Genomic DNA, 24287 nt, shown 5'->3' with positions numbered 1-24287 from the left:
CCAGTACGTGAACCTGGCCTATCCCCAAGTCATGTCACTGAAGGGAGCAGTTTGGCTTTCTCCTCTGGTTGTGTGGTCCTGCCATCTGTAATAGCCCCTGCTGGATTCTTATTTTCCCTTTCCAGGTACATGAGCCTGTTGATCTGATTTACCATATAGTTGCTGGAACATCAAAACTTGTTTGAGGAGGGGCAAAAACATGTAAAAGGAGTTTTGGACTGCAAATTGTTCCTACTTGTGGCAGCACTGTCTTAAGCTGACTTAAACGAATCATGAAACTGTGCCTTGCTTGGGGGGGCAAAGATAGATGCTTCTGATTCTGAAGGACTATTTTTCTTTCTTAGTGTCCTAATCACATCTCAGAGCAGTATGTTATATTTGAAACTATAGTGATTCAATTTAAAAAATTCAACTAGAGGAGCTAATGTGACTTCCTTGAATGACGTAGCTTTCTACAGGGGAATAGATGAATATGTTGGTAGGGAATAAGAGTGATGACCTTCATTTAATGTATCTTACATAAGACACAACAGTTCCCAGTTCAATTCGTAGGTTTTTTTGCAACAGTTTTCTTTGTGGTAGGTACCTGAATTTCCATCTCTGGTAAAATGTATCATATATTTGCTATATATCATATATAGCATACACAGCATAAATATCAACAGAGATTGCCTTTCATTAAAATAATCTGCAAAGTGAATTGTAAGGCTTGTATACTTGTGTGATGGGTTGACCCCGGCAGGATGGCAGGTGCCCACCAAAGCCACTCTGTCATTCCCCTCCTCAGCTGGACGGGAGAGAGAAAATACAAGAAAAGGCTCCTGGGTTGAGATAAGGACAGGGAGATCACTCAGCAATTACCGTCATGGGCAAAACAGACTCGATTTGAGGAAATTGGTTTAATTTATTCCAATCAAATCAGAGTAGGGTAATGAGAAATAAACCCAAATCTTAAAAACACCTTCCCCCCACCCCTCCCTTCTTCCCAGGCTTAGCTTCACTTCTGATTTTCTCTGCCTCCTCCCATCCAGTGGCACAGGGGGATGGGGAATGGGGGTTGTGGTCAGTTCATCACACATTGTGTCTGCTGCTCCTCACAGTCTTCCCCTGCTCCAGCATGGGGTCCCTCCCATGGGAAACAGTCCTCCATGAACTTCTCCATTGTGGGTCCTTCCTACAGCCTACCATTCTTCAAGAACTGCTCTGATACGTGTCCCTTCCACAGTGTGCAGGAACAGACTGCTCCAGCGTTGGTCCCCCCCAGTGTCACAAGTTCTGCCAGCAAACCTGCTCCAGCATGGGCTTCTGTCTTCACAGGTCCACAGGTCCTGCCAGGAGCCTGCTCCAGTGCAGGCTTCCCACAGGGTCACAGCTTCCTTCGGGCATCCACCTGCTCTGGCAGGTCCTTCATGGGCTGAGGTGGATATCTGCTGCACCATTAACCTCTGTGGACTGCAGGGGGGCAGCTTGCCTCACCATGGTCTTCACCACAGGCTGCAGAGGAGTCTCTGACGCCTGGAGCACCTCCTCCCTCTCCTCCTTCACCGATCTTGGTATCTGCAGAGTTGTTTCACTCAAGTATTCTCACTCCTCTCTCTGGATGCAGTTCTGTTGCGCAGTTTTTTCCCCCTTCTTAAATATGTTATCACAGAGGCACTACCACCCTTGCTGATGGGGTCAGCCTTGGCCAGCGGTGGGTCTGTCTTGGAGCCGGCTGGCATTGGTATTGGACATGGGGGAAGCTTCTAGCAGCTTCTCACAGAAGCCACCCCTGTAGCGCCCTGCTACCAAAGCCTTGCTGCGCAAACCCAATACAACTTGATTACTGACAGATGAGAGGAACAGAATTGCACAGCTGCAAAACGTAAAAAATTTGAAAGACCAGTAAATGCCAGAAAATGAGTTGTCAGACTTGTCTTCTTGTCTCCCATCTGTTGTATTTGCTAAACCTGGATTTCAAAATTAACATGTTATGATGTGTCTGAGCAAAAACTGCTGCCTGTTTGTAGGGGGTGGAACTTTGAAAAATTATGACCCTGGTTACCAGGAAAAATCTACATCCCATACCTTCGTGCCCAGAAAACCAAAACATTCAAGCCACTTGGTGGTTAAACATTTGTGATGTGTCATTTGTGAGGCTAGTACGCTGAATCAAAAAGTCAAATGAAAAAACCCACAAACTTGAAAGCTAAAAAGAGTTAGAAAGTTGTCATATAAGGGAAATCATTAACCCAGATCAAGATTAGCGTCACAAAGCTGTTGTAATTTAAAGATGCAAGGTAATCTAGATGATTTTTTTCTTGTTCCTTTCAGTAATAACAGGAAATAAAAGAGGAACTAAAATTATAAACAGAGACATAGACTATTTGATTAAATAAGAGCTAATCTAGTATTATATGCTTATATGGCTGTTCAAAAAAGCAGTACTTAATTGAAAGTATTCCCCTTTTGAGTTCTTAAATAAGCGTTCATAACCACTGCAGGAATTCTGCCTGAGTGTGACTGTGGTAAGAACATGGAGAAAAGGCTTTTGCAGTAATAAGGCAAAATCCCCAGCTGCATTTACTTTCCCCACTCTCCTGTTTATGTACTTAATCCTGTTTCATAACAAGCTGCTGTGACTTATTTGAGGTATTAGTTTCCCAAATAATTCTAATCAAACTTTTGGTCTAATAGCTTGTATATATCTTTGTATATATCTGTATTTGTTGGAAGTAGTGTGTGCCATAGACATGTCAGGTACTTTTTAAAAGTAATTCACTTTCAAGAAAACTTGCTTTCAAATAAATGGGTGCCTTTTATCTGTTTCCTGTAAGTTTGCCCTTTGTTTTATTTATCTTAATAAAAATATGTTAGCCAGATGGGGAAATACCTGCATTTTTCATAGGAGGGATTGATAAAAGATTTTAAATAAAGTCTTTTGGGCATGATAATTTTCCTGCTGTTCACGTATCTGAATTAGAATTTGTTAAATGAGATAAACCCCACAATTATAGCACAGTGTAGTATCATATTAGTCCATATTAGGAGTACTTATTACAAAGTGATTGCAAGATAAGAATCTTTTTGTGTGTTCTATACCTGAATTAAATAATTTGCTGCTAGATAACACCTGTAACTAGTTTGGTGGCCATTTGGTAGTCTGTGGGCCCCAGGTGGGTTTGGTAGGATTAATTTTTTATAGATGACTGTCCATTTCTCATGGTGGAGAAAATGAAGGAACAAGTCTAACGAGTTCTCTTCTCTTTTTGCATTTGTTACTTCGAGAATCGGCATTTCATTACCTGTGCTTTATTCTGTGTCTTTTTATATTCTCTTATTTCTGTTCCCTTACACCTGATTTTATTCCCTTTCTGATTTTCCTCTTTGTGTGCCTTTGCCTGGATTGCCTTTTTGCAGAATGAGGCTACCAAATAATTCTGATGAATTTGTGGTAATATTAAAAATAGAGCATTTGTGTTCCAAGATCATTTGAAATGCTTTAAACATCAGAAGCATACTCAGATCCCAGATTGCCTTGAAAAATGCACGTATGCTGGCATTTGTCGGTACAGGCCTGTGACTGGTTGTGTGAAATGCTATATATCTTTGCTGCTTTTAAGATGGATTTTTATAAATCCATGAAAGAATTAGTAATGTAGGGTCTCTGCAGTAGCAAGGGGCTTAGCTTGTAGGACAGAGGGATGTTGAACAGAAGTAAAAGAAAGCTCTCTCTCGTTGTTGGATTCTTTCAAAATTTTGCTGACTCAGCCTCTCACCGCAGCAGGAGTTTCTGTCGGTGCATGTTTGGTTCTATGGGAAGAGGTGTGATGTGTAGAAGGTCTGTAGAAGACACCGCTCTGCCAGGGTCAGTCAGACCCAGCCATTACAATGGCATCGCTGCCTCTACCTGTTCCTCAGGAGACTGGCTCCTCTGTCCATTTTTCTCACAGTTCCTCGTTTCAGTGCCACATTCCCTATTTACAAAGCAGTGCTGCATCCCCAGCTTCGTTTCCCCACGTGCCAAATGAAGCACACTTGCCTGAGCCACTGCTCTTTCGCCTTGGAAAAAGGAGAAAGAGAGAAGTCTTAGTGGTGGTCTGCAGTGGAGAGTGTTTTCAACAGGGCCTTGCGTTCAGTAGATCCCAAGAGCTCTCCTGAGGTTTTGCATATGCATGGTCACAGCTGTTCCTTTGTTTGGTGAACTGATAAATTTAGAAGCTGCCCTGTAGGTGACCCAGTGTGCATGTGAATTTTGCAGTCCACGATGTTCAATGCCTGCTCTTGTTAATGCGACTGAGCGCATTTACGTGTGCCATGAGCGCACTGGGATTCATGGAAGAGGAAAGGTCAGACTCTGCCATGCGCGCTTCTGCCTTTCTGCAGCCTGGTGAGAGGAACTGTGAAATGTTTCACCTCAATGGTGAATTGTATTATGAAGTTTTTTCAGGACATACGTTTCCCTTGGAATGTACTTTAGCTGGCAAAGTGGTTTTTCAAGTAAATGCTCATGCAGCTATCTCTGTAAAAGCACATACACTTTTTTTTATGCATGAGATTATTTTTTAATAATGGTTGTCCTTTACGGCTGCATTTGCACACATTGCTGCCTGTGGTTTCATGTGAAAGCATTGAAAAAGTCAAATAACCATTACTTCCTACATTTCCTTTTTTTGTTTGTAGCACAATACATTCCGGTTATTGCTAAACCTACTTCTTGCTCAGATTATAAATGATAATTTTCAACAAATGTGATGAAAAAAACTTACTTATGCCAATGGAAATTATGATCCCAATGAAAAAAGAAACCTATCGGTTTTCCTGTGTGGGAAAGCATTTTCTGGCACATGTCAGGTTTTGAATCTTCAAGATCTTAATGCAGCTCAATGGAAAAAATGTAATCCTTCATACAGGATGGACAGTAGAGGTCTCCTCTGCCTACAGGAGAGCAGTAATTCTAACTGCTTTTTTCAGAAGACCTTTTCTTACAAGGTCTGTAGTAAAGAGATTAAGCTGCAGATATCCTTGAACCTTTTAATACCATGGTTATGAATTTACATATTAGTGTATTGAGGACCAAATGAGATAAATGGACATCAGCACATACACACATTTATTACCTGAAGAAAGACTGCTTAGGCTGAGGTTGGCAGAAATCTCGTTATAAGCTCTCCATCAGTGACTTTGGCTTTGCTTGTGTATGCTGTCTCAGTAAACATCTCAAATATTTAAGCTAACTCTCACGTTGTGAAGCAAATGCAAAGGTACCTCTTGGGGGATGGATGTGGAACTGTTTCAAGATAAAGCTTTTAAACAGTGCAACCAGAGCAAGGGATCTGGTGTTTCAAGATAAAGCTTTTAAACAGTGCAACCAGAGCAAGGGATCTGGTGTTTATCCTCAACCTCATGTCTGTGGCCAAGAAAAGTAAAGGTAAATGCTGGAAGCATTTAGAGAAGGAGAGGTTGGCAAATTTTCAGAGGCAGTGTTGTAGGCTGTCTTTTATTTTCCTCAAGTCTATGACATTGGAAATTTAACAGGAACTGGAAGATGCTACCTTTCAGAGAAGCATGCAAATCAGCTGTTGGGGAGTATCTTGCCTGTGTACGTACAGGAATGTCTTCCTGAGTTTAGACTTGGGAAAGACAGGAGCTGGAATGTGCTCTGTTTACAGATTTCTCTCCAACTTGTTTTGTGTACCAGCTCCCAACCATATGCACTTCTTGCTGTGTTGCCTTTTGGTCACCATATTGTAAATTGCTGAATCCTGTTTTACAGGTTTCCTTTAACTGCTGGGATTGTAGACTGATTCAGGGTGGAAGGGATAGTAGCCTGTCATACAGTCCACCCTCAAGCTGAAAGCAGGGTCAGCACTCAGTCCAAACTATGTTGCTTGGAGCTCCGTCCCTCAGGTCTTGAAAGCCTCCATGGTGGAAATTCCAACAACTGGACAACCTGTTCCAATCCTTAAGTGTCCTTAAGTCTCAGTTTGTCCCTATGGAGACTGTCCTTCAAATCACTCTTACATCAGCAACATGAATGTCAAGCAGTTGTAACCTGCTCATTGTCTCGACAAAATGGTGATGAAGGCTCACTCAAAACCTTTTCTTCTTGTGGTGTCAGACCTTCATCGAACTGACAGTCTGCTGTTCTTCCCAAATCTGTTCCCTACACTGCCTGTACTGCAGTGACTCACGGTGAGACTCTACTTCGTTAGCTGCCTGCTGTAGCCTAGGCTTTTAAAATGCCAAACCGTAGTTGTATCATAAAAGATGCTCCAAATGCATCTTGCTGAATTATCAGGTGGTGGTTCTAAACATCATGGCATAATTATCAGGGTATTCCAGCAACTATTGCATATCAGGTTCTTGCTTCTGGTCCATTTTTTAACTGCATTTTTTCATCCTATTGTAAGTTACAGTTCTTGGTGATATTTCTGTTGTTTTATTCTCTGTTTAGTGAAATACTTGGCTATCCTGCTTCAGCAAATGGAGCAAAAGGTAGCAAAAGGTCCTTACACTTATGGATGATGCTGGTTTTGTGGGTGATTAATGTGTGTTCTTACAGTATATCAGCTTTCTGAATACCGTCGATTCTTCAAAACAGGGAGAGTAGCTTTAAAACATCTTAGTCAAAATATTTCTGGCTTCTTTGTTACCTGAGAAGTGCAACCTTTAATAAACTGAAAATGATGTTTTCCTCATTTAATGCAGCGAAAAGAGAGATTAAGGGACAGGTTATAACACAGATTTTTTTCAAATTATTGTTCAAAAATCTTCACCAAAAAAATCACTATTAGTCTAAGCTTTGGGAACCTCAGAACTTTTCTGGAATCTTCATGTGAATTGCAAAGCTTGATTTATTTTCTTTTTTCAATATTTCTGCTCTGGAAAACAGTTTTACATAAATCTTGAAAGGAACATAGAGCCCAGCATAGAGCCCCTGTCTTTATTATCTGTAAGGCATTTTTCCAGGTTGTCGTCAGAGTGAGGACTTGAGAAGGAGCCAAACTGGTGCAGGGTCAGTTCAAGTACCCTCTGTTGTGTTCCTGGGACTATGGGTCTGTGTCAGAGAAAAAGCGCTGTACTGAGCTTAGGCGTGTGAATCTTCCTGACTTTGCTTTAGCGCAGGCCATGCCGCTGAAGTGTTTGTACCGTGTTCTCTGTTCTTCTGGGCTTCAGGAAGGCATTTTAGTATGGACACACTGATGGACCCAAACTCTTACACCCTCTGAAAAGTTATAGTACTAAGCCTGCAACTGCCTGATTAGATCTGCACATGCCACCTCTTGGAAGATGCTGGACTGTGGTTTGCAAGCGTTGGTAAACCCAAGATGCTTCATCTATTTGGGCGCATTTGCTGTACCATCGGTGGCATGCTCTGTAGCATTGTTACTGTCTGGGATTTTCCACTATCCAGGGTACCTTCATGCTCTCATTACATAAGATAATGGAGACTTGATTATATTCAGGTCTTATTTATGGACTATTTTAAGGATATTTGGGATAATTGAATGTGATAGGTGAGTTACAAGTCCTTGATACTGAATTGTTATCTGGAGGTCCAAGCAGATACAATAAAATAGATCAGGTTTATAGGTCGGTTGTTGTATATATAAAAACTAAGCAGTGTTTATGATACACTGCTGGGAAATTGTTGAAAGTGACTTGGTTTTGGTCTGGGGGGGGGTTGTGTTTGGGGTTTTTTTGGTTTGTTTTTTTTTTTAATAGAAAAGGAAGCATTGCAACACAAATTTATTACTGAATTGAGCCAGAGATGGATGGAAGATGAGGAAGGCGGGGCTTGGAGTGATGAGGCTCAATGCATTATTTTTATTTTTTTTTAAATTTCTTTTAAAATTTGCTGTCAAATAGGGAATATATATCTTAATTTTAGAAAGCATTTCCTTATTTTGTCTATTACAAATGTAATTCCTTTGTGAATAAAGTACCTTGTTTCAGTATCATAGCTCTTGATTTGCAGATAGATCCTGAATATATACGGCCTTTAAAGATGAATGGCAGTTAATAATTTGGGTAAATACTGTGTAGCAGGTTGTTTTTCTTATTTAAATATCTTGATGCAGTTAAATAATTGTTTGAAAGATCTAGGCACAAGATTTTGAATTAATGTTTACCTATTTGCCCTCAGCTGAACTACTGCAAGATTTTATTATTAACAGGTGAACATTTTATGTTATAAACTGCTTAAAGTATAAATCTGCTGCAAATCAAAGCCACCTGTCTCAAACAAGCAAACAATACACCTTCATCTCCCCATTAACCCAAATTAAAATGTATCAGGCAGGTAAAGGGTTTACTGTATAAAGGGTAGAATAATCTGCTTTTGATTAATTGCTGGCAAGTAATAATAGGAAAAGGAAGGATGTCCTAACAGCCTTTTGGTTTCACAAATTACATTCTAAGCATGAACAATTCTATTGATTACTTTCTTTGGTGCCCAGCTTGTAAACAGTCACTTAATAGCATCTTTAGTGCAAACGAGTCTTATTGCATTAAGTAATAGGAATATCACATTGCACCTTTTTTCTGTTTGGTGCACAGTTCTTATTTTGCCTTTGTCTTTCATTTTACCTTGTTACAGTCCTAATTCGTTGAAAAGCCTTAGTTAAACTTAATGCTCTCTAGAACTGTTGTGTGGCTCTAAACATGAACTAAGAATGATGCAGATTTTGGGTATGTTAAAGTCTAATAAAGCAACCCAGTTTGGTAGAAGGTTAGGGTGGCATGAAGTGAAATATCTGGCATGTCTCTGAGCTACTGAGACATAATAGTTAATATAAACCATATCAACGATACTTGCATTCTTTTCTAAATACCTGAAGTAACAAGCAGTATGCTCTGCCATGACAGGCTAGTCATTTCGATCACAGAAGATGCAGCTTGTAGCGATAGAGTGTCAGGCTCTTGAGAAATGTTTACTGTGGATCCAGAAATGACACTGTGAAACCGAGGCTGGTGGAAAGTATCCCCTTGCTGAGGCTATTGTATGTTATAATGTATCATGTGTCCTCAGTATAGGTGGAATGAGTAATTAATTGAATGATGGAAGTCACATCTGACCCACAGAAAAGGAGCACATCAGTGTACTAGATTGCATCTTTCTGGGTTAATGCTGTGAGCACTCTCTTAATCTCCTCAATTCCTTACAGTCTTGGAGAAGACAACAGTGAAAGCTTAATTTTATTTTTTTTTAATCCAATACAAAATGAATTCATTTACTGTTTATGAAGCAGTTAAGAGGTATATATGGAATCATATTCGACCTGTGGGTTTCTAAAACCAAAATATATAATTATTAGTTTGCAATAGGTGGTTTTATTTGATTTTTAAAAGGTAGGAATTATTTTGCTGTCATGTCTTATCTCTAGCAATGTCACTCATTCATGAAGCATCTACTGTTATAAAGCATTCTTTGACATACAGTTTTGGCCAGACTAAAATTGACTTTTTAATTTTGTGGAAGGATTAAATTAAGATTTTTTTTTTAATTGGTTGATTTTTAGGCTAGTACACAGTTGCATGCACCAGTTGCTAGTGAAGTCCTGGATGATCAGCTGGTTAGCTTTAGTTGAAGTGTTAGAAGCCAAAATCAGAACAACACAATAGATTATGGAGTAGTTTGGATTTGGATAGTGGGGATGATGAAAATGAGCCATAAGATTGAGTGGGTGTACACCGTGAGTGGAGTGGTAAGGGTAAATTTCACACTCATAAGGGCATTTAAGACCATACTTCTGCATAAAAAGGCGTTCTTGTCTTCCTACTCTCTACTTGTGAATGTTCTTGCTCCCTCCTTTCGTTGGTGTTAGTGTTTGTGGAGCTGTAGGTTATGTCAGCTCACTGAGGAGCTGAAGCTAACCCCTTCAGACAAAAATAAATGATCTGAAAATGGGATGAGATGGAGAGAATGTGTCATCTAAGTGTATTTATGGGTGCTTGTGTCATGTAAAGACTTCCATAAAGTCAGTATGGGTGACAATTAGGGATTTCATAGAGGAAAATCAAAGTTGTAACTGAATAGGATTATGTAACAGTATATAACTGAATAGGATTAAAAACTGTTTAAAGGTAGGGGCGGAGACCCAGAAAACAGACTTTTGTGTTGTTTTGTTTTGTTTTTTTTTTAATTTTAGGCTTCAAGTCTGCAGTTCCTGCCTTTGATAGCATAAAGACAATAATACTGTGTTTTAGCACTGCAAGTACTGTCATATTTTGCCTAGTGTAAGCGTTTATTTGCACTTTTTAATATGAGGTGCAAGCAATATAGAGATTGTCTGGTAAGCGGTGTGTTTTCTGGGGATTCTGGAGGTGGCGATGTGTTGCAGTTTCACAAATAGCTCCTTCAGCAGCAGAACTGGCTACAGCAGTCCTGTAGATGTGCTACATGGTAGATCCTTCCGTGACGGTTGTAGTGTAGCTGACAATCCTGATTTTTCATTCATATCACTTCTCCAGCATAGTTTACTGTGTAGCTCTGTAAATATTTGCCCCAACACTGTGGGGTGTGGGAAGACTAGCTCTGTGTTGAGGCTTCCTTTTTTTATTCAAGTGTTTGGCTGCCCCTATGGTTAATAATTAAGAAAAAAACCCAACAGGATGAAGAGATAAAATAAGACCGTTTTAAGCTTTGTAGACTTCCTTGCCCTGTTCTTCCTTCCCACTTTCCGTTCCTGCCTTTGTCATTGTATGTATCTGTTTATGGTAGATGAGATGTACTGTACCATATGTGTTGCAAATCACTGTCTTTTGCTTTAGCTTTTACCAGATTCGTGCATCTATGAAAATTCCTCCAAGAATTCCACACAAATTAGAAGCTAGCTTGTTACATGCAACTGGTAAGTGCAAAAACTTTTAGTAAATGAGGTCGTTATCTTGCCTTGCTAATTAAGGGCATGTGCTTATTCTTGTACATTGTTATAACTAATATAAAAGTAGTTCTAATTTTGTTGCTAACACAAAAAGATGTAAGTTGTTTCATCATGACCTGCTGAAAAACTAGCTTGTTCTTAGCAATGAGACTTAAAAGTTGATTACAGAATTTGTGTTACTGTTTTTCATCTGTTAATCCCCTTTGCTGGTAGCAAAATATGGTGATGCCTTTATATTGGTGTTTTCTGTTTTTTCCATTGATCTGCTCGATCTTCTCCATGATTCAGACTAAGATGAGCAAGGGCAGATCTCATTTAAGTAGATAACTCACAGTAGTGGCGAACTTCAGATACAGACTTACAGATTGCTACGCCCATTTTTTTTCTGAAAAGAAGATTCTGAAAGGGTTCAGGCTTGCTGTTTTCAGACTTGCTTTCTTGTTGTCTGGTGGCAAAGTTGAACTCCTGAACAGAATTACCCACTCCCTCATCTTTTTTTCTTTTTTTTTTAACCTGGCACTCACTTTTGACTTCTTTGTCCAGGCAAACTGAACCCAGAGAAACCTGTTAGTGCTTTCCTAATTCTGTGAAGCCCACACCTCAGCATGCTGTGAGAATGTGAATAACAAAAAATGAATTAAGTTTTCAAGTGTTAGGTGGAATTCTTGGAATTGCAAAGAAGAAAAAACAACTACAGTCTGAGAAAATGTGATATGAGATTATTGGAACCTGAATTTTTGAGGCTATTTTAAAAGTAACTCTGAGTAGAGCAATAATGTACATACTGAGTTTTAGTCATACTTCCTGAATGCTTCTTGTATTTGTGTGAAAAAAATAAATAATTCTTATGAACCAAGATTATTTCACTTCAAAGGCAAAGTTTAGTGTGTTTTAGGGAATTTAGCTCTGCTAAACTGATCCTTTAGATGTGAGTTTAGATCAGCAGTGCTGTCAAAAAAACAAAACCCTGTCTGCAGCTTCTTACCTTCATATTGTGCTGTGCTCTGTTGACACAAATGTCTGATTTGGCCTGGGAGCTCAACTGAGGAACTCATTCAGCTGATAAGCAGCCGTTTCACAAAAAACGAAACCTCTCCAAACCCAAAAACTGAGGTAATTTTTAGATCAGTCTCAGTTTGGTTTATCAGGTAGTTACTTATAATGTTTGTGCCACAACAAAGCAGAAAGAAGGGTACAAACTGGTCAATGAAAGGGCGTTAGTTTGTCCTTCTTGTGGATATGATCATGCTTGGTCTTGCCGAGGACCTCTGCCTTCCATTCGTTTCAGTTGCTTGCTTAGTTTAGCTGAGCTGGACACTGTAGCTCTTGACTCGTAGCTGTCCTGCTCAAGGTAGTGGAATAGCTGATGCCAGTTACTGAGACTGCCATTGTTTGTAGAAAATAGCATTATGCTACCTGTGGACTAGCACTAAGAGGGTTGAGCTAGTATCTGAAAGTGTTGCTTGCTGACCAGAGGAGGCTGGACAGGAGCCCACGACTCACTTTTGAGCATGATGTCCTGTGTCAGTCAAGTTCTTCTTCCTATACTTTTCTCTCTCTCCCTTGTTCTGTCTTCCTCATATTTAACTGTTCTAAATCTTATTCCCTTTGACAGCGTCATGGTTTTCCTACTTGAGCCCAAGTCATTTTGCCTACTTCTGGCTCTCTCTAGCCTCTGCACGAGTCACTTGCAGTTTCCTTCCCTTAGTGGTGTGTTTCCGCTCTCCCACAGACTTTTTGTTTCATCTGTCTCTTCCTTTTATTTCCCCAAGTCAATTGTACAGTCTCAGTGTCGTGGTTTAACCTCAGATGGCAACAAAGAACCACATGCCGCTCGCACGTGCCTTCCTAATAGAGGAAGGATCGTAAGAAAAGGCAAGACTCTTGGGTTGGGACAAAGGCAGTTTAACAGAACAGCAAAGGGAACAGGCAAACAACAACAACAACACGGGTAGGGGGATATACAAACGCGATTACGGAACCGCCGCTCGCCGACCGGCCGGCCCCGGGACGCCCCAGCCCGCTTTTAAGCAGCAACTTCCTGTCCCCTCCCCCGGCAGCTCAGGGTGGGCGTGGCTCACATGGCATGGAATACCAGGGAAAATTAACCCTATCCCCACCGGAACCAGGACATTATCCACCCCTTATTCCATACCATCTATGCCATGCCCAGCAGGTTCCAATGAATTGCCACCACTTTCCCCTGTTATATATATATATATATACACACATATAATGCCCTTAGTTTATGGGTCATCCCTCCAAAGTGTCCGTTGAGTTCTTTTAATCCACGGCTTTGGGCTCCATCTGTTAGAACAGTCTCTCAGGGCAGGTGAGATGCTGGGTGGTGCTGGTCTGTTGCATGCTGTATTTTTCGGAGCTTGTGACTGGTGCACCTGGTGTGGCTCATGCACGCGGTCCGTGGGCTGAAGATGTAGATCTTGAGGAAACTGCTGGGCGCCAGCTGCTGAGATCAGTTCTTATCCCATCATCCCTGTGCCTTACTTGTAGTACAACTGATAGTAATTATAGCAATGAGGACATACAGTGACAGTGTTACTTAGCAATTAACAGCACACAATCTGATTCATTGGCTATTCTCGCCCAAAATCAGATCCCCATGAGGTACACATCGGACTTCCCCATCCTGCCGCATCACCCACCAAGTGCACCCAGGTCCTTGGGCAAAAGCAATCCCACGGATGGGTTTGCCTTTGCCTGAGGCAGGACTAACCCAGACTGTCTTCCCTAGCATATTCTTCATGTGCACTACGGGGACTTTATCCCCTTCTACGGTACGTGGAAGTTTTGATTGGGCAGGGCCAGCCCGATTGTTAGATCCCCTGGTGTTAACTAGCCAGGTAGCTTTTGCTAAATGTGTATCCCAGTGTTTGAAAGTCCCACCACCCATTGCTCTCAGTGTAGTTTTTAACAGTCCATTGTATCGTTCTATCTTCCCAGAGGCTGGTGCGTGATAGGGGATGTGATACACCCACTCGATACCATGCTCTTTGGCCCAGGTGTCTATGAGGCTGTTTCGGAAATGAGTCCCGTTGTCCGACTCAATTCTCTCTGGGGTACCATGTCGCCACAGGACTTGCTTTTCAAGGCCCAGGATAGTGTTCCGGGCAGTGGCATGGGGCACAGGGTATGTTTCCAGCCATCCAGTGGTTGCTTCCACCATTGTGAGCACATAGCGCTTGCCTTGACGGGTTTGTGGCAGTGTGATATAATCAATCTGCCAGGCCTCCCCATATTTGTATTTCAGCCATCGCCCTCCATACCAAAGAGGCTTCAAACGCTTGGCTTGTTTGATCGCAGCGCATGTCTCACATTCATGGATGACCTGTGCAATAGCGTCCATGGTCAAGTCCACCCCTCGGTCACGAGCCCATCTATATGTCGCATCTCTCCCTTGATGGCCTGAGGAGTCATGGGCCCACCGAGCTATGAATAGTTCACCCTTACGTTGCCAGTCCAGATCCACCTGAGCCACTTCAATCCTGGCGGCCCGATCCACCTGCTGGTTGTTCTGATGTTCCTCCGTGGCCCGATTCTTCGGTACGTGGGCATCTACATGGCGTACTTTCACAACCAGATTCTCTATCCGGGCAGCAATATCTTGCCATAGGTCAGCAGCCCAGATGGGTTTGCCTCTGCGCTGCCAGTTGCCCTGCTTCCACTGCTGTAACCACCCCCACAGAGCATTTGCCACCATCCATGAGTCAGTGTAGAGATAAAGTACTGGCCATTTTTCTCGCTCAGCAATGTCCAAAGCCAGCTGAATAGCCTTCACCTCTGCAAACTGGCTCGATTCACCCTGTCCCTCACTGGCTTCTGCAACCCGTCGTGTAGGACTCCACACAGCAGCCTTCCACTTTCGATGCTTTCCCACAATACGGCAGGACCCATCAGTGAACAGGGCATATTTCTTCTCATTTTCTGGCAGTTTATTATATGGTGGGGCCTCTTCTGCACGCGTCACCTCCTCCTCTGGTGACATTCCGAAATCCTTGCCTTCTGGCCAGTCCATGATCACTTCCAGAATTCCTGGGCGACTGGGGTTTCCCATTCGAGTTCGCTGCGTGATCAGTGCAATCCACTTACTCCATGTAGCATCGGTTGCATGATGTGTGGTGGGGACCCTTTCTTTGAACATCCAACCCAGCACCGGCAGTCGAGGTGCTAAGAGGAGCTGTGCTTCTGTACCAACTACTTCCGAAGCAGCTCGAACCCCTTCATATGCTGCCAATATCTCTTTTTCTGTTGGAGTGTAGCGGGCTTCGGATCCTCTGTATCCACGACTCCAAAACCCTAGGGGTCGACCTCGAGTCTCCCCTGGTGCTTTCTGCCAGAGGCTCCAGGTAGGGCCGTTCTCCCCGGCTGCGGTATAGAGCACATTTTTAACATCTTGTCCTGCCCGGACTGGCCCCAGGGCCACTGCATGGACTATTTCCTGTTTGATTTGTTCAAAAGCTTGTCGTTGCTCAGGACCCCATTTAAAATCATTCTTCTTCCGGGTTACTTGATACAGAGGGCTTACAATTTGACTGTAATCTGGGATATGCATTCTCCAAAAACCCACAATACCTAAGAAAGCCTGTGTTTCCTTTTTACTAGTTGGTGGAGACATAGCTGCTATTTTGTTGATCACATCCATTGGAATCTGACGGCGTCCATCTTGCCATTTTATTCCTAAAAACTGGATCTCCTGCGCAGGTCCCTTGACCTTACTTCGCTTTATAGCAAAACCAGCGTTCAGAAGGATTTGGACTATTTTACTCCCTTTCTCAAAAACTTCTTCTGCTGTGTTTCCCCATACAATGATGTCATCAATGTACTGCAGATGTTCTGGAGCTTCACCCTGTTCCAGTGCAGTCTGGATCAGTCCATGGCAAATGGTGGGACTGTGTTTCCACCCCTGGGGCAGTCGATTCCAGGTGTATTGGACGCCCCTCCAAGTGAAAGCAAACTGTGGCCTGCACTCTGCTGCCAAAGGGATTGAAAAGAATGCATTCGCTATATCAATCGTGGCATACCATTTGGCTGCCTTGGACTCCAGTTCGTACTGCAGTTCTAGCATGTCTGGCACGGCAGCACTCAGCGGTGGCGTGACTTCATTCAGACCACGATAGTCTACAGTTAGCCTCCACTCTCCATTAGATTTTCGCACCGGCCATATGGGACTGTTAAAGGGGGAGCGAGTCTTGCTGATCACTCCTTGAACCTCTAGTTGACGAATCAGCTCATGGATGGGAATCAGAGAGTCTCGGTTAGTGCGATACTGTCGCCGATGCACCGTTGTGGTAGCAATCGGCACCTGTTGTTCTTTGACCCTCAATAACCCCACAACAGAAGAATCCTCCGAGAGACCAGGCAAGGCAGACAACTGTTTAACTTCCTCTGTCTCCAAAGCAGCTATGCCAAAGGCCCAGCGGTACCCTTTTGGGTCCTTAAAATACCCTCTCCTGAGGTAATCTATACCAAGGATGCATGGAGCCTCTGGGCCAGTCACAATGGGATGCTTTTGCCACTCATTCCCAGTTAGGCTCACTTCTGCCTCCAGTACAGTCAACTCTTGGGATCCCCCTGTCACCCCAGAAATACAAATGGGTTCTGCCCCTCTATAGCTTGATGGTATTAAAGTACACTGCGCACCCGTGTCCACTAGAGCCTTATACTCCTGTGGGTCTGATGTGCCAGGCCATCGAATCCACACCGTCCAATAAACCCGGTTGTCCCTTTCCTCCACCTGGCCGGAGGCAGGGCCCCCCTAATACTCGTCATAGTATCCATTACTCACTTCTTGCACAAATGACTTGGAAGTTCCTTCAAGAGGATCAGAAGCAAGATCAGGCCTTCTGCTTTGTCTGGGGAACGGCCCACTGGAAACTGGGGCGGCACTTTTCCTGGAGGGATCCCCTTTTGTGGTTGTCCTTCCTTGCAACTCCTGTACCCGTGTCCGCAGGATCGAAGTAGGTCGTCCATCCCACTTCCTCATGTCCTCTCCGTGGTCCTGCAGGTAGAACCACAGGGTGCCTCGTGGTGTGTACCCTCTGTACTCTCTCTCTTGAGTGGGGAAATGCCTGCTTCTAATAGCTGAGATGCTGGCCCGTGCAGGTGGGGAGTAGAACATTTTCTCTTCAAGTTGCTGGACCTTCCGCGACAATTTCTCCACAGCTGAGACAAGGGGGGAAGAGAGACTTTCTTCATATCGCCGGAGCCGGCCAGCTACCTCATCCACCGTTGGTCCCTCTTCACCTTTCCATTCCATTACTGCCAGGGAGTTGGCATATGACGATGGTGCGCTCCGTACAAACTTCCGCCACATGGGCCTTGTGCATCGCACCTCATCAGGGTCTGTGGGTAAGTCGGCATTGTCCAAGTCATAATAAATCATCTCCCGCACGGCTAATTCTCTCAGGTACTGGATACCTCTTTCCATGGTAGTCCACTTGCTTGGCTGACATACAACATCCTCACTGAAGGGGTACCTCTCCCTCACGCCTGACAGGAGTCGTTTCCAGAGGCTGAGGGCTTGGGTCTTTTTCCCCAATCGCCTTGTCAATGCCGCCTTCCCTAGACAGGGATCCCAGCTGCCTGGCCTCCCTACCCTCTAATTCCAGGCTACTGGCCCCATTATCCCAGCACCGGAGCAGCCAGGTGACAATGTGCTCGCCTGAAAGTCGGCTGAAATCTTTTCGCATATCCCGCAGCTCACTCAAGGATAGGGATCGAGTAATTATCTCTGGTTCTGCCTCTTCCTCCTGCTCTCGTGATGGCCCTGGTTCATCATCATCTCTTACTAAGCGAACTGATTTCTTTGTGTACTTCTTCTTCTGTATGGGGGCAACTGATACCGGCACGGGTTGGTTTCCTGGTTCAGTGGCAGTGGCTACCACGGGGGTTGCAGTAGCCGCAGTGTCCGCCGCAGGGGTTGCAGTAGCCGCAGTGTCCGCCGCAGGGGTTGCAGTAGCCGCAGTGTCCGCCAGTCTGGTTTCCATCTCTTCCCCTTGAGGGTGCTGCATAATTCTGAGCAGTGCCTGGTAGATACTGGCCAGGGCCCAGCACAGCGCGGTGAGTTGTGCCTCTCTAGAATAGCCACAGCATTTTCCCTTCAAATATTCTACCACTTTATCAGGGTCCTGTAATTGTTCAGGGGTGAAGTCCCAGACCATTGGAGGTGAGTAGTTCTCTAGGTACCTGCCCATGCTCTCCCACATGCCATGCCACCCCTGACTATCCAGCCTCGGAGCAGATCTCCGGGTGGTAGTCTTAAATAGTTGCTTAACCCTAAACAAGACCTGGAACGTATTCAGGAGACATAACACTAGGAACACGCTGGTTTGAGTATCCCAAGGATATTCAAGATTCTCAAAAGCTGTCATACCTGACCCGAAGGAGAAAAGGGAGGCAAAAGGGCTGGGGAAACTATTAACAAATTCTGAGAGACAGTGTCCAATGTACGGACAGGACAACAAAACCACATAAACACCCCAAAATAGCCGTCTGAACAGTGATGTTATCATATCATAAACAGATATCGCACAGGACAGCAGAATGATAATCCTCATCCCTCTTCCAGACATGGTAAACAGCATCGCAGGGAGTACATAAGCCACATAGGAATTTATGTAACACAGCCATGAGAACAAACCAAGCAACATGATGACCAGTGACTATTTACCTAATAAAATAAATGCATACCAGAAGAAAAAAAAACAAAACCGTTTTTTCCACGTTCTAGTTGGATTCTGTCGTTATCTCAACCCTTCGTGCCCCACGTTGGGCGCCAAAAAGGACTGTCGTGGTTTAACCTCAGATGGCAACAAAGAACCACATGCCGCTCGCACGTGCCTTCCTAATAGAGGAAGGATCGTAAGAAAAGGCAAGACTCTTGAGTTGGGACAAAGGCAGTTTAACAGAACAGCAAAGGGAACAGGCAAACAACAACAACAACAACAACACGGGTAGGGGGATATACAAACGCGATTACGGAACCGCCGCTCGCCGACCGGCCGGCCCCGGGACGCCCCAGCCCGCTTTTAAGCAGCAACTTCCTGTCCCCTCCCCCGGCAGCTCAGGGTGGGCGTGGCTCACATGGCATGGAATACCAGGGAAAATTAACCCTATCCCCACCGGAACCAGGACACTCAGTTTTCCCTTCTTGTTCCTTTGCATTTCCTTCTACCCCTTGTCCGGCCCTTCCCAGCTCTTCATGAGGTCCTGTGATAATTTAAATGGAGTTTTATTCCATTTCCATTTCCCACGTCCTTTAGTGGTTCACTAGAATTGCTTGGGACCCAGAACGAACGAGTGTCATTGCAGATGTGACAGGGCAAGCCACTTTAGCTCCAGCCTTGGGAAGGTCTGCTGGCATTCTTGTAATCTGAAGGCAGATGTAGTCATGCTCTAGAAAGTTAAAAGAAAAACGTATGTAATTCTAGCTTGTATGAGTTTTTTTTTCAGATTCGAGGCTGTTCTGAATTCCTCCTTCTATCAGAAATTTGTGGCTGGTTTTCAGGAAAAAAAAAAAAGAAGGAAAAAAAAGGCAAGTTAGGAATGAGACGTCCATTGTTATGATGCAAGAATAAATTAATTCCCCACTATTTTTTCCCCTCCATAGCTGAGATGGCTTTTTGTGTGGATAGAAGCCTAGAAATAGTCTTGGCCAGTCAGCGCATAGTTGGCTTAAAAAACAGTAGTTCTGCCGCGTTGACTTCACATTTGTGAGACCTTGCTCCTCACGTAGATGTGGCTCAGCCTGATCTTGGCGTCAGCTTTTCCTCTTCGACCCCTCTCTGTCACTTCTGAGGGCGCCGTTTCACATTACGCTGAAGTCAGCAGAATTGAGGGCTGTAACTCAGAGTTGGATGCTGCATAGGAAGTGGGACCTCAGCCACGTGTCTCCGTTACTTCTTTTGTGTCAGGCTGGAGTGGGAGATCCCTTTTGCTGATGCTCTGCGGTTATATCAGATTACGTGTCCTGTGAAACTGTACCCCCTCTGCCCTTCACCTGTAACAGATGACGTAGATGAATATAAGCTGAAAGTGGCGTTATATATAGGGAAGTTACTCTTTAATGATTCGGCCTTTATAAGCATTTTGTCCAGAACACCTAAATTGATGATACGTATGAAAGCACTTCAGCAAAACCCGGTATTTTTACTTGTTTCTAGTTTCTGAAGGGAAATTGAACTAAGATGTTAGGAAGATGATGGAGTGTGAATGTTTGCCAGGTGCAGTACTTTTCTATGAGAGCCCTGTAGACCCCAAATCTGTAAAGCATAAGCTTTGCAGATTTTTTTTCTTTTGTGGATTCCTTTGAAGTAATTTATTAAGAGGAATCAAAAGAATTTCTTTAAGGTCCCTTCCAACCCTAACAATTCTATGATTCTATGTTTTGCACCCTTGTTTACACAATTTCTAAGAGGTTGATGTTATTGAGCCTGCTCGTAGAGGAGTGATAAGAAAGTGTTGGTAACTGTTCTGTTACTTCTGTTCTTCCAAGTTGCATCTTCTTTTATGTGTTGTTTCACAGAATAGTGCTCATCATTGTATTTCCTGTGTGATAGCCCCTTGCTGTTATGCTAAACACTTCCTCAATAACTGTTTTAAACTATTCCTTTTCTCATTTCTGTGACAAGACTTTTAACCTTTTTTTGGCAAAGGATTCCCCAACCATTTATCACACTTTCCTGAACTCTCTTTGATGAGCAGCCTCTGGACTGAAAGTAAAAGTGCTGTATTGAATGAGAAATGTAAGGTTCGGGTGATACGCTTGAAACTAGTCTGGCCAGAGTAGTGTGCAAAGATCTGGAAGGAAAGAACAAATCACCTCTGTTCTCCATTAATTCAGTGGAGTGGTATATGTCATTTAACCTCTTTGTCTCATCTGTAGGTAATTAAGAGTTCTCAGTGTTGTTAAACCTTGCAAATCAGTGTGAATCCTGGATGAAACAACACAGATTTCAGGATTTTTATTAGCGTTTTTAATGCCTAGAAAGTCTTACTCCAATTTGGAACCAAGCAAAAACTCTTCAGTCCAGATTTTAACATTAAAAGCAAATTACATTAAAAATATTGCCACAGTATTTCTTTGAAACAAAATGCGCTTCTTCAAATTCCAGCAGTTGCTGACTGAAATGGAAACTGCTGATATTATTGGTGTTACAGTTTAATAGTGGTCATGAAACTGACAGGAATGATAGTTCCACTTATTAGGTGCTCTGGTGGTTCCAGATTCTAGGACAGTTGTATTAATACTTGTTTCTTCTTTCAGGTGCGGATCTTGCCTTTCCTGCTTCAATCCACGACAATATAGTTTGCAGCAAAACATTTCAGATTCTTTACAAAAATGAGGAAGTTTCTGTGAATGATGTGATGATTTTCAAAATAAAAATGCTGTTAGATGAGAGGAAGGTAATCTGCTGTGCAACTTTACTGTATTCAGATAATGAAGTGTTCGTTATGTAATATTTGGATTAGTATAAATAAGGGACCTGAAAAAATTTCATGCTTCTACAATTTCTTTTTAGATCGAGGAATCTCTTAATGAAATGAATTTTCTGCTAACATTAGATCTACACTTCACAGATACAGACTATTCGTAAGTTTAAATATAGATTTTATTAAAGCAATGATATATATTAACTTTTTAAACTGATTAAATCTGTATTACATATAGCCTTAGTGTGTTCATATTAGACATATATGAGGGTAAAAAAGAAATCCAGTGCTGAAGTCTGTTAAGATTTTATAACTGGTTTGTCTCATTCTGATTTTTTTCTTTTTTTTTTCTTTCCTGGGGGAGATGTCATTGCATTCCAAAGTGTAGACCTATGCTAAATTGCTATCTGTGTCAGTTACTAATAGTTTGCACTTCAAATATGACTGTTCTAATTGTATGTTGTTTTGTTTTAATTTCTTTTTAGACCAGATGACCTGAGCACACTACAGCCAATTAGTAGCCGAACTTTAAAGTTGCACTTTAACTTGCACCGGGGCCTTCATCATTACGTCAATGTTATGTTTGATTACTTCCACCTTTCTGTCATATCAGTTATAGTCCATGCTTCTTTGGTTGCTCTGCATCAGCCGTTGATAAGGTAATCTCTTGTTACTAAAATGCAAATAAATTTTTGAGTGTCCAGATGGAAATGTTATAAAAATAGAATACTTAGGAAGGAGTTAAATCTGTGGCTAATATAGTTTTTTATATGACGATTTTGGAAATGGGGGCCCAGAGGGATGAGAAACTTCTTGTTTTCAAAGTTACCTTGAACAATTTTGAGTTTGTTTTTGTTAGAAATAAGAGTATGTAGTGTAGAAGAGAGATAATACCCAAGACCACAGAAGAGGAGGAATGTATAAATATCTGTATTTATACATGTATATTTATACTTATAAATATTTATAGATTTTCTTAATCAGGAAGATCTGCTGCTCACTCTAATTAGTGACTGAAATAGGTGCTATTAATACAAATGCTGCATCTTCTGTTAGCTATCCTCACAGTTTTCAGTTATTACTGTAATGGCAATGATGTCTGCAAATGATGCATTTACCATTTTCTAAAGTAAACGGAACTGGAGAATTTAATTTTCTATTTAAAAAAGCTTTTGCTTAATTTTTACTGAAGCCTTTTTATTTCATTGACTTGTGTCACCCTTTGTAATCTCTGTTTACCTTGCTTATCTGTCTCAAAAGTAAGTGTGAAAAAAGGCCGTACAGCCAGTCACACGTATGAAGTGTTCTTTACACAGCTTTTTCTTCAGCACATCTATCTTTGCCTTCTTTCATGCTTCAAATACTCCATGCTGCCTCCCCCAAGTTTCTTCATATTCAAATTCAGGCTGTACTGTAAATGTCCAAACCTTTAGCTTAAGCTGTTCCCCCTCTTTGTCCCCTGTCTTCACGTCATGGAAAGCTACGTACATTAGACAGCTGTTCTGTGCAGTAGGACTGTGCTGGTTGGAGGATTAAACTGGCTTTTTTTCCCTTCCAAGCTGGATTGTTTTGGTGTTGTGTTTAGGTGTCTGTTGTGCGTATCCAAAGGAATGGTGCAGCGTTATTTGGGAAAGGAACAAGTAGCAAGGAGGTGGGAATTACTTTAGCTAGTACTGTTGTTGAAGACCTCATCTGATAAAATAATGCATTTAAAGTAGCAGCATGTGTATAAGGTGTAAGTTGTCACACTGTACCACAAGTGAAATTCAAGTGTTTTCCCTGTATTCATCCCGTAGCTGTAGCATCAAACTTCACATCATTGTGAGAAAATGAAAACCAGGTTTTGTTACTAATTTTCAGTCAGAAATGTATTTGTCCCTGTTGACTTTTTAAAAGGTTCCAGAAAATCTGATGGTTTTAATACAATTTTTCCTCTGTTTGTGGCTTTTCAAGTACTGATACAATAACGCTATATAATTTTAAGCTTCAATTTGATATAGATACTTGTGTAAGGACGTATTGAAACAAAACAGTAACTTCCATGCTGCTTTTGTTATCTTCAGAGGAGAATGTTACTGGTGTCCATAAAATTATTTTAAGGATCCCAGTTGTCTTTTAAATCACTTTGGGGAGAGGAAGAAACCTTCAAATTGACAGTGTTTTGTTCCATCTGGGATATCCCGTATTATAATATTTAGCAAACATTTTAAATTGCTGCATCCATATCACTTGCTTTTGTGGAGCACCTCTTTCTGAAACACTTGAACGTTGCAGACTTCACTCCCCTTCACCCTTTGGGCTTTCCTGGGTGACCGTTTGCTTCTCTGTATGGGTCACGCTCACACTGTTGGCACCCCTTCCTTTCCTAGGGGGTCACTTTCTGAGTGTTTCCTTTTCGGAGTAGCATCCAGGTTCTCCTTCTCTCAGGAACAACCAGTATTAACACTTAACTTGAAAGAGAGGCAGTAATTCCACATGGTAACAGACCTGGAGTCCTGTACAATCTACTCTTTTTATTAACCTGTTATTGCTTATTTCTGCCCATTATCTGAAAGTCCTCACTTTTTGCCTTTGTTCATCTTTCATTCATTTTTCGTAGTTGTTGTTCTCACAAGGCTGCTGTTGCAGGGTGCTCTGTTCTCCCAGGGGTTCAGGATGGGCTTTCCTCTTCGGTAGGCAGAGGTCAGGCATCCCTTAGGAAGACAGCAATGGCAGTTTGTGTGACAGCTTTCCAGCTGTTTGCTGCTGCTTCACTTTTAGGATGTAACGTCCCCACAGCAAAGTTGGCAGAAAATGAATGCATCTTACCTGTTAGAGTTCAAAATTTATCCGTATGGCTTAAATGTTCAGGAATATTGTTTAAATTAGTTGAGTTTTGCCTTGAAAATAACAAGGAAGAGTTTGCACCATCCCTGGCACAGTCTGCTGACCTTCATGGTGAGAGATGGCAACAGAACAGTTGAGGTTAAT

General features: G+C 42.4%; 1 protein-coding gene across 5 annotated transcripts in view; it reads left to right on the top strand.

Moving 5' to 3' along the window:
• FAM135A (family with sequence similarity 135 member A) overlaps positions 1 to 24287 on the top strand; it is a 97636-nt gene that overhangs the window by 32021 nt on the left and 41328 nt on the right. For all 5 annotated transcript variants that reach the window (XR_010070435.1, XM_063330238.1, XM_063330239.1 and 2 more), the window contains exons 4-7: positions 10756 to 10835; positions 21151 to 21290; positions 21407 to 21477; positions 21803 to 21976. Coding sequence is in view for 4 of the 5 variants with exons in the window: in XM_063330238.1 (XP_063186308.1) it covers positions 10756 to 10835; positions 21151 to 21290; positions 21407 to 21477; positions 21803 to 21976 (465 nt within the window). In the remaining variant the exon portion in view is untranslated. The remainder of the gene's footprint in view (positions 1 to 10755; positions 10836 to 21150; positions 21291 to 21406; positions 21478 to 21802; positions 21977 to 24287) is intronic.

The sequence above is a fragment of the Chroicocephalus ridibundus genome, chromosome 3 (assembly GCF_963924245.1).
Source record: "Chroicocephalus ridibundus chromosome 3, bChrRid1.1, whole genome shotgun sequence".
Lineage (NCBI taxonomy): Eukaryota > Metazoa > Chordata > Aves > Charadriiformes > Laridae > Chroicocephalus > Chroicocephalus ridibundus.
This window is presented reverse-complemented; position numbering and strand designations above follow the sequence as displayed.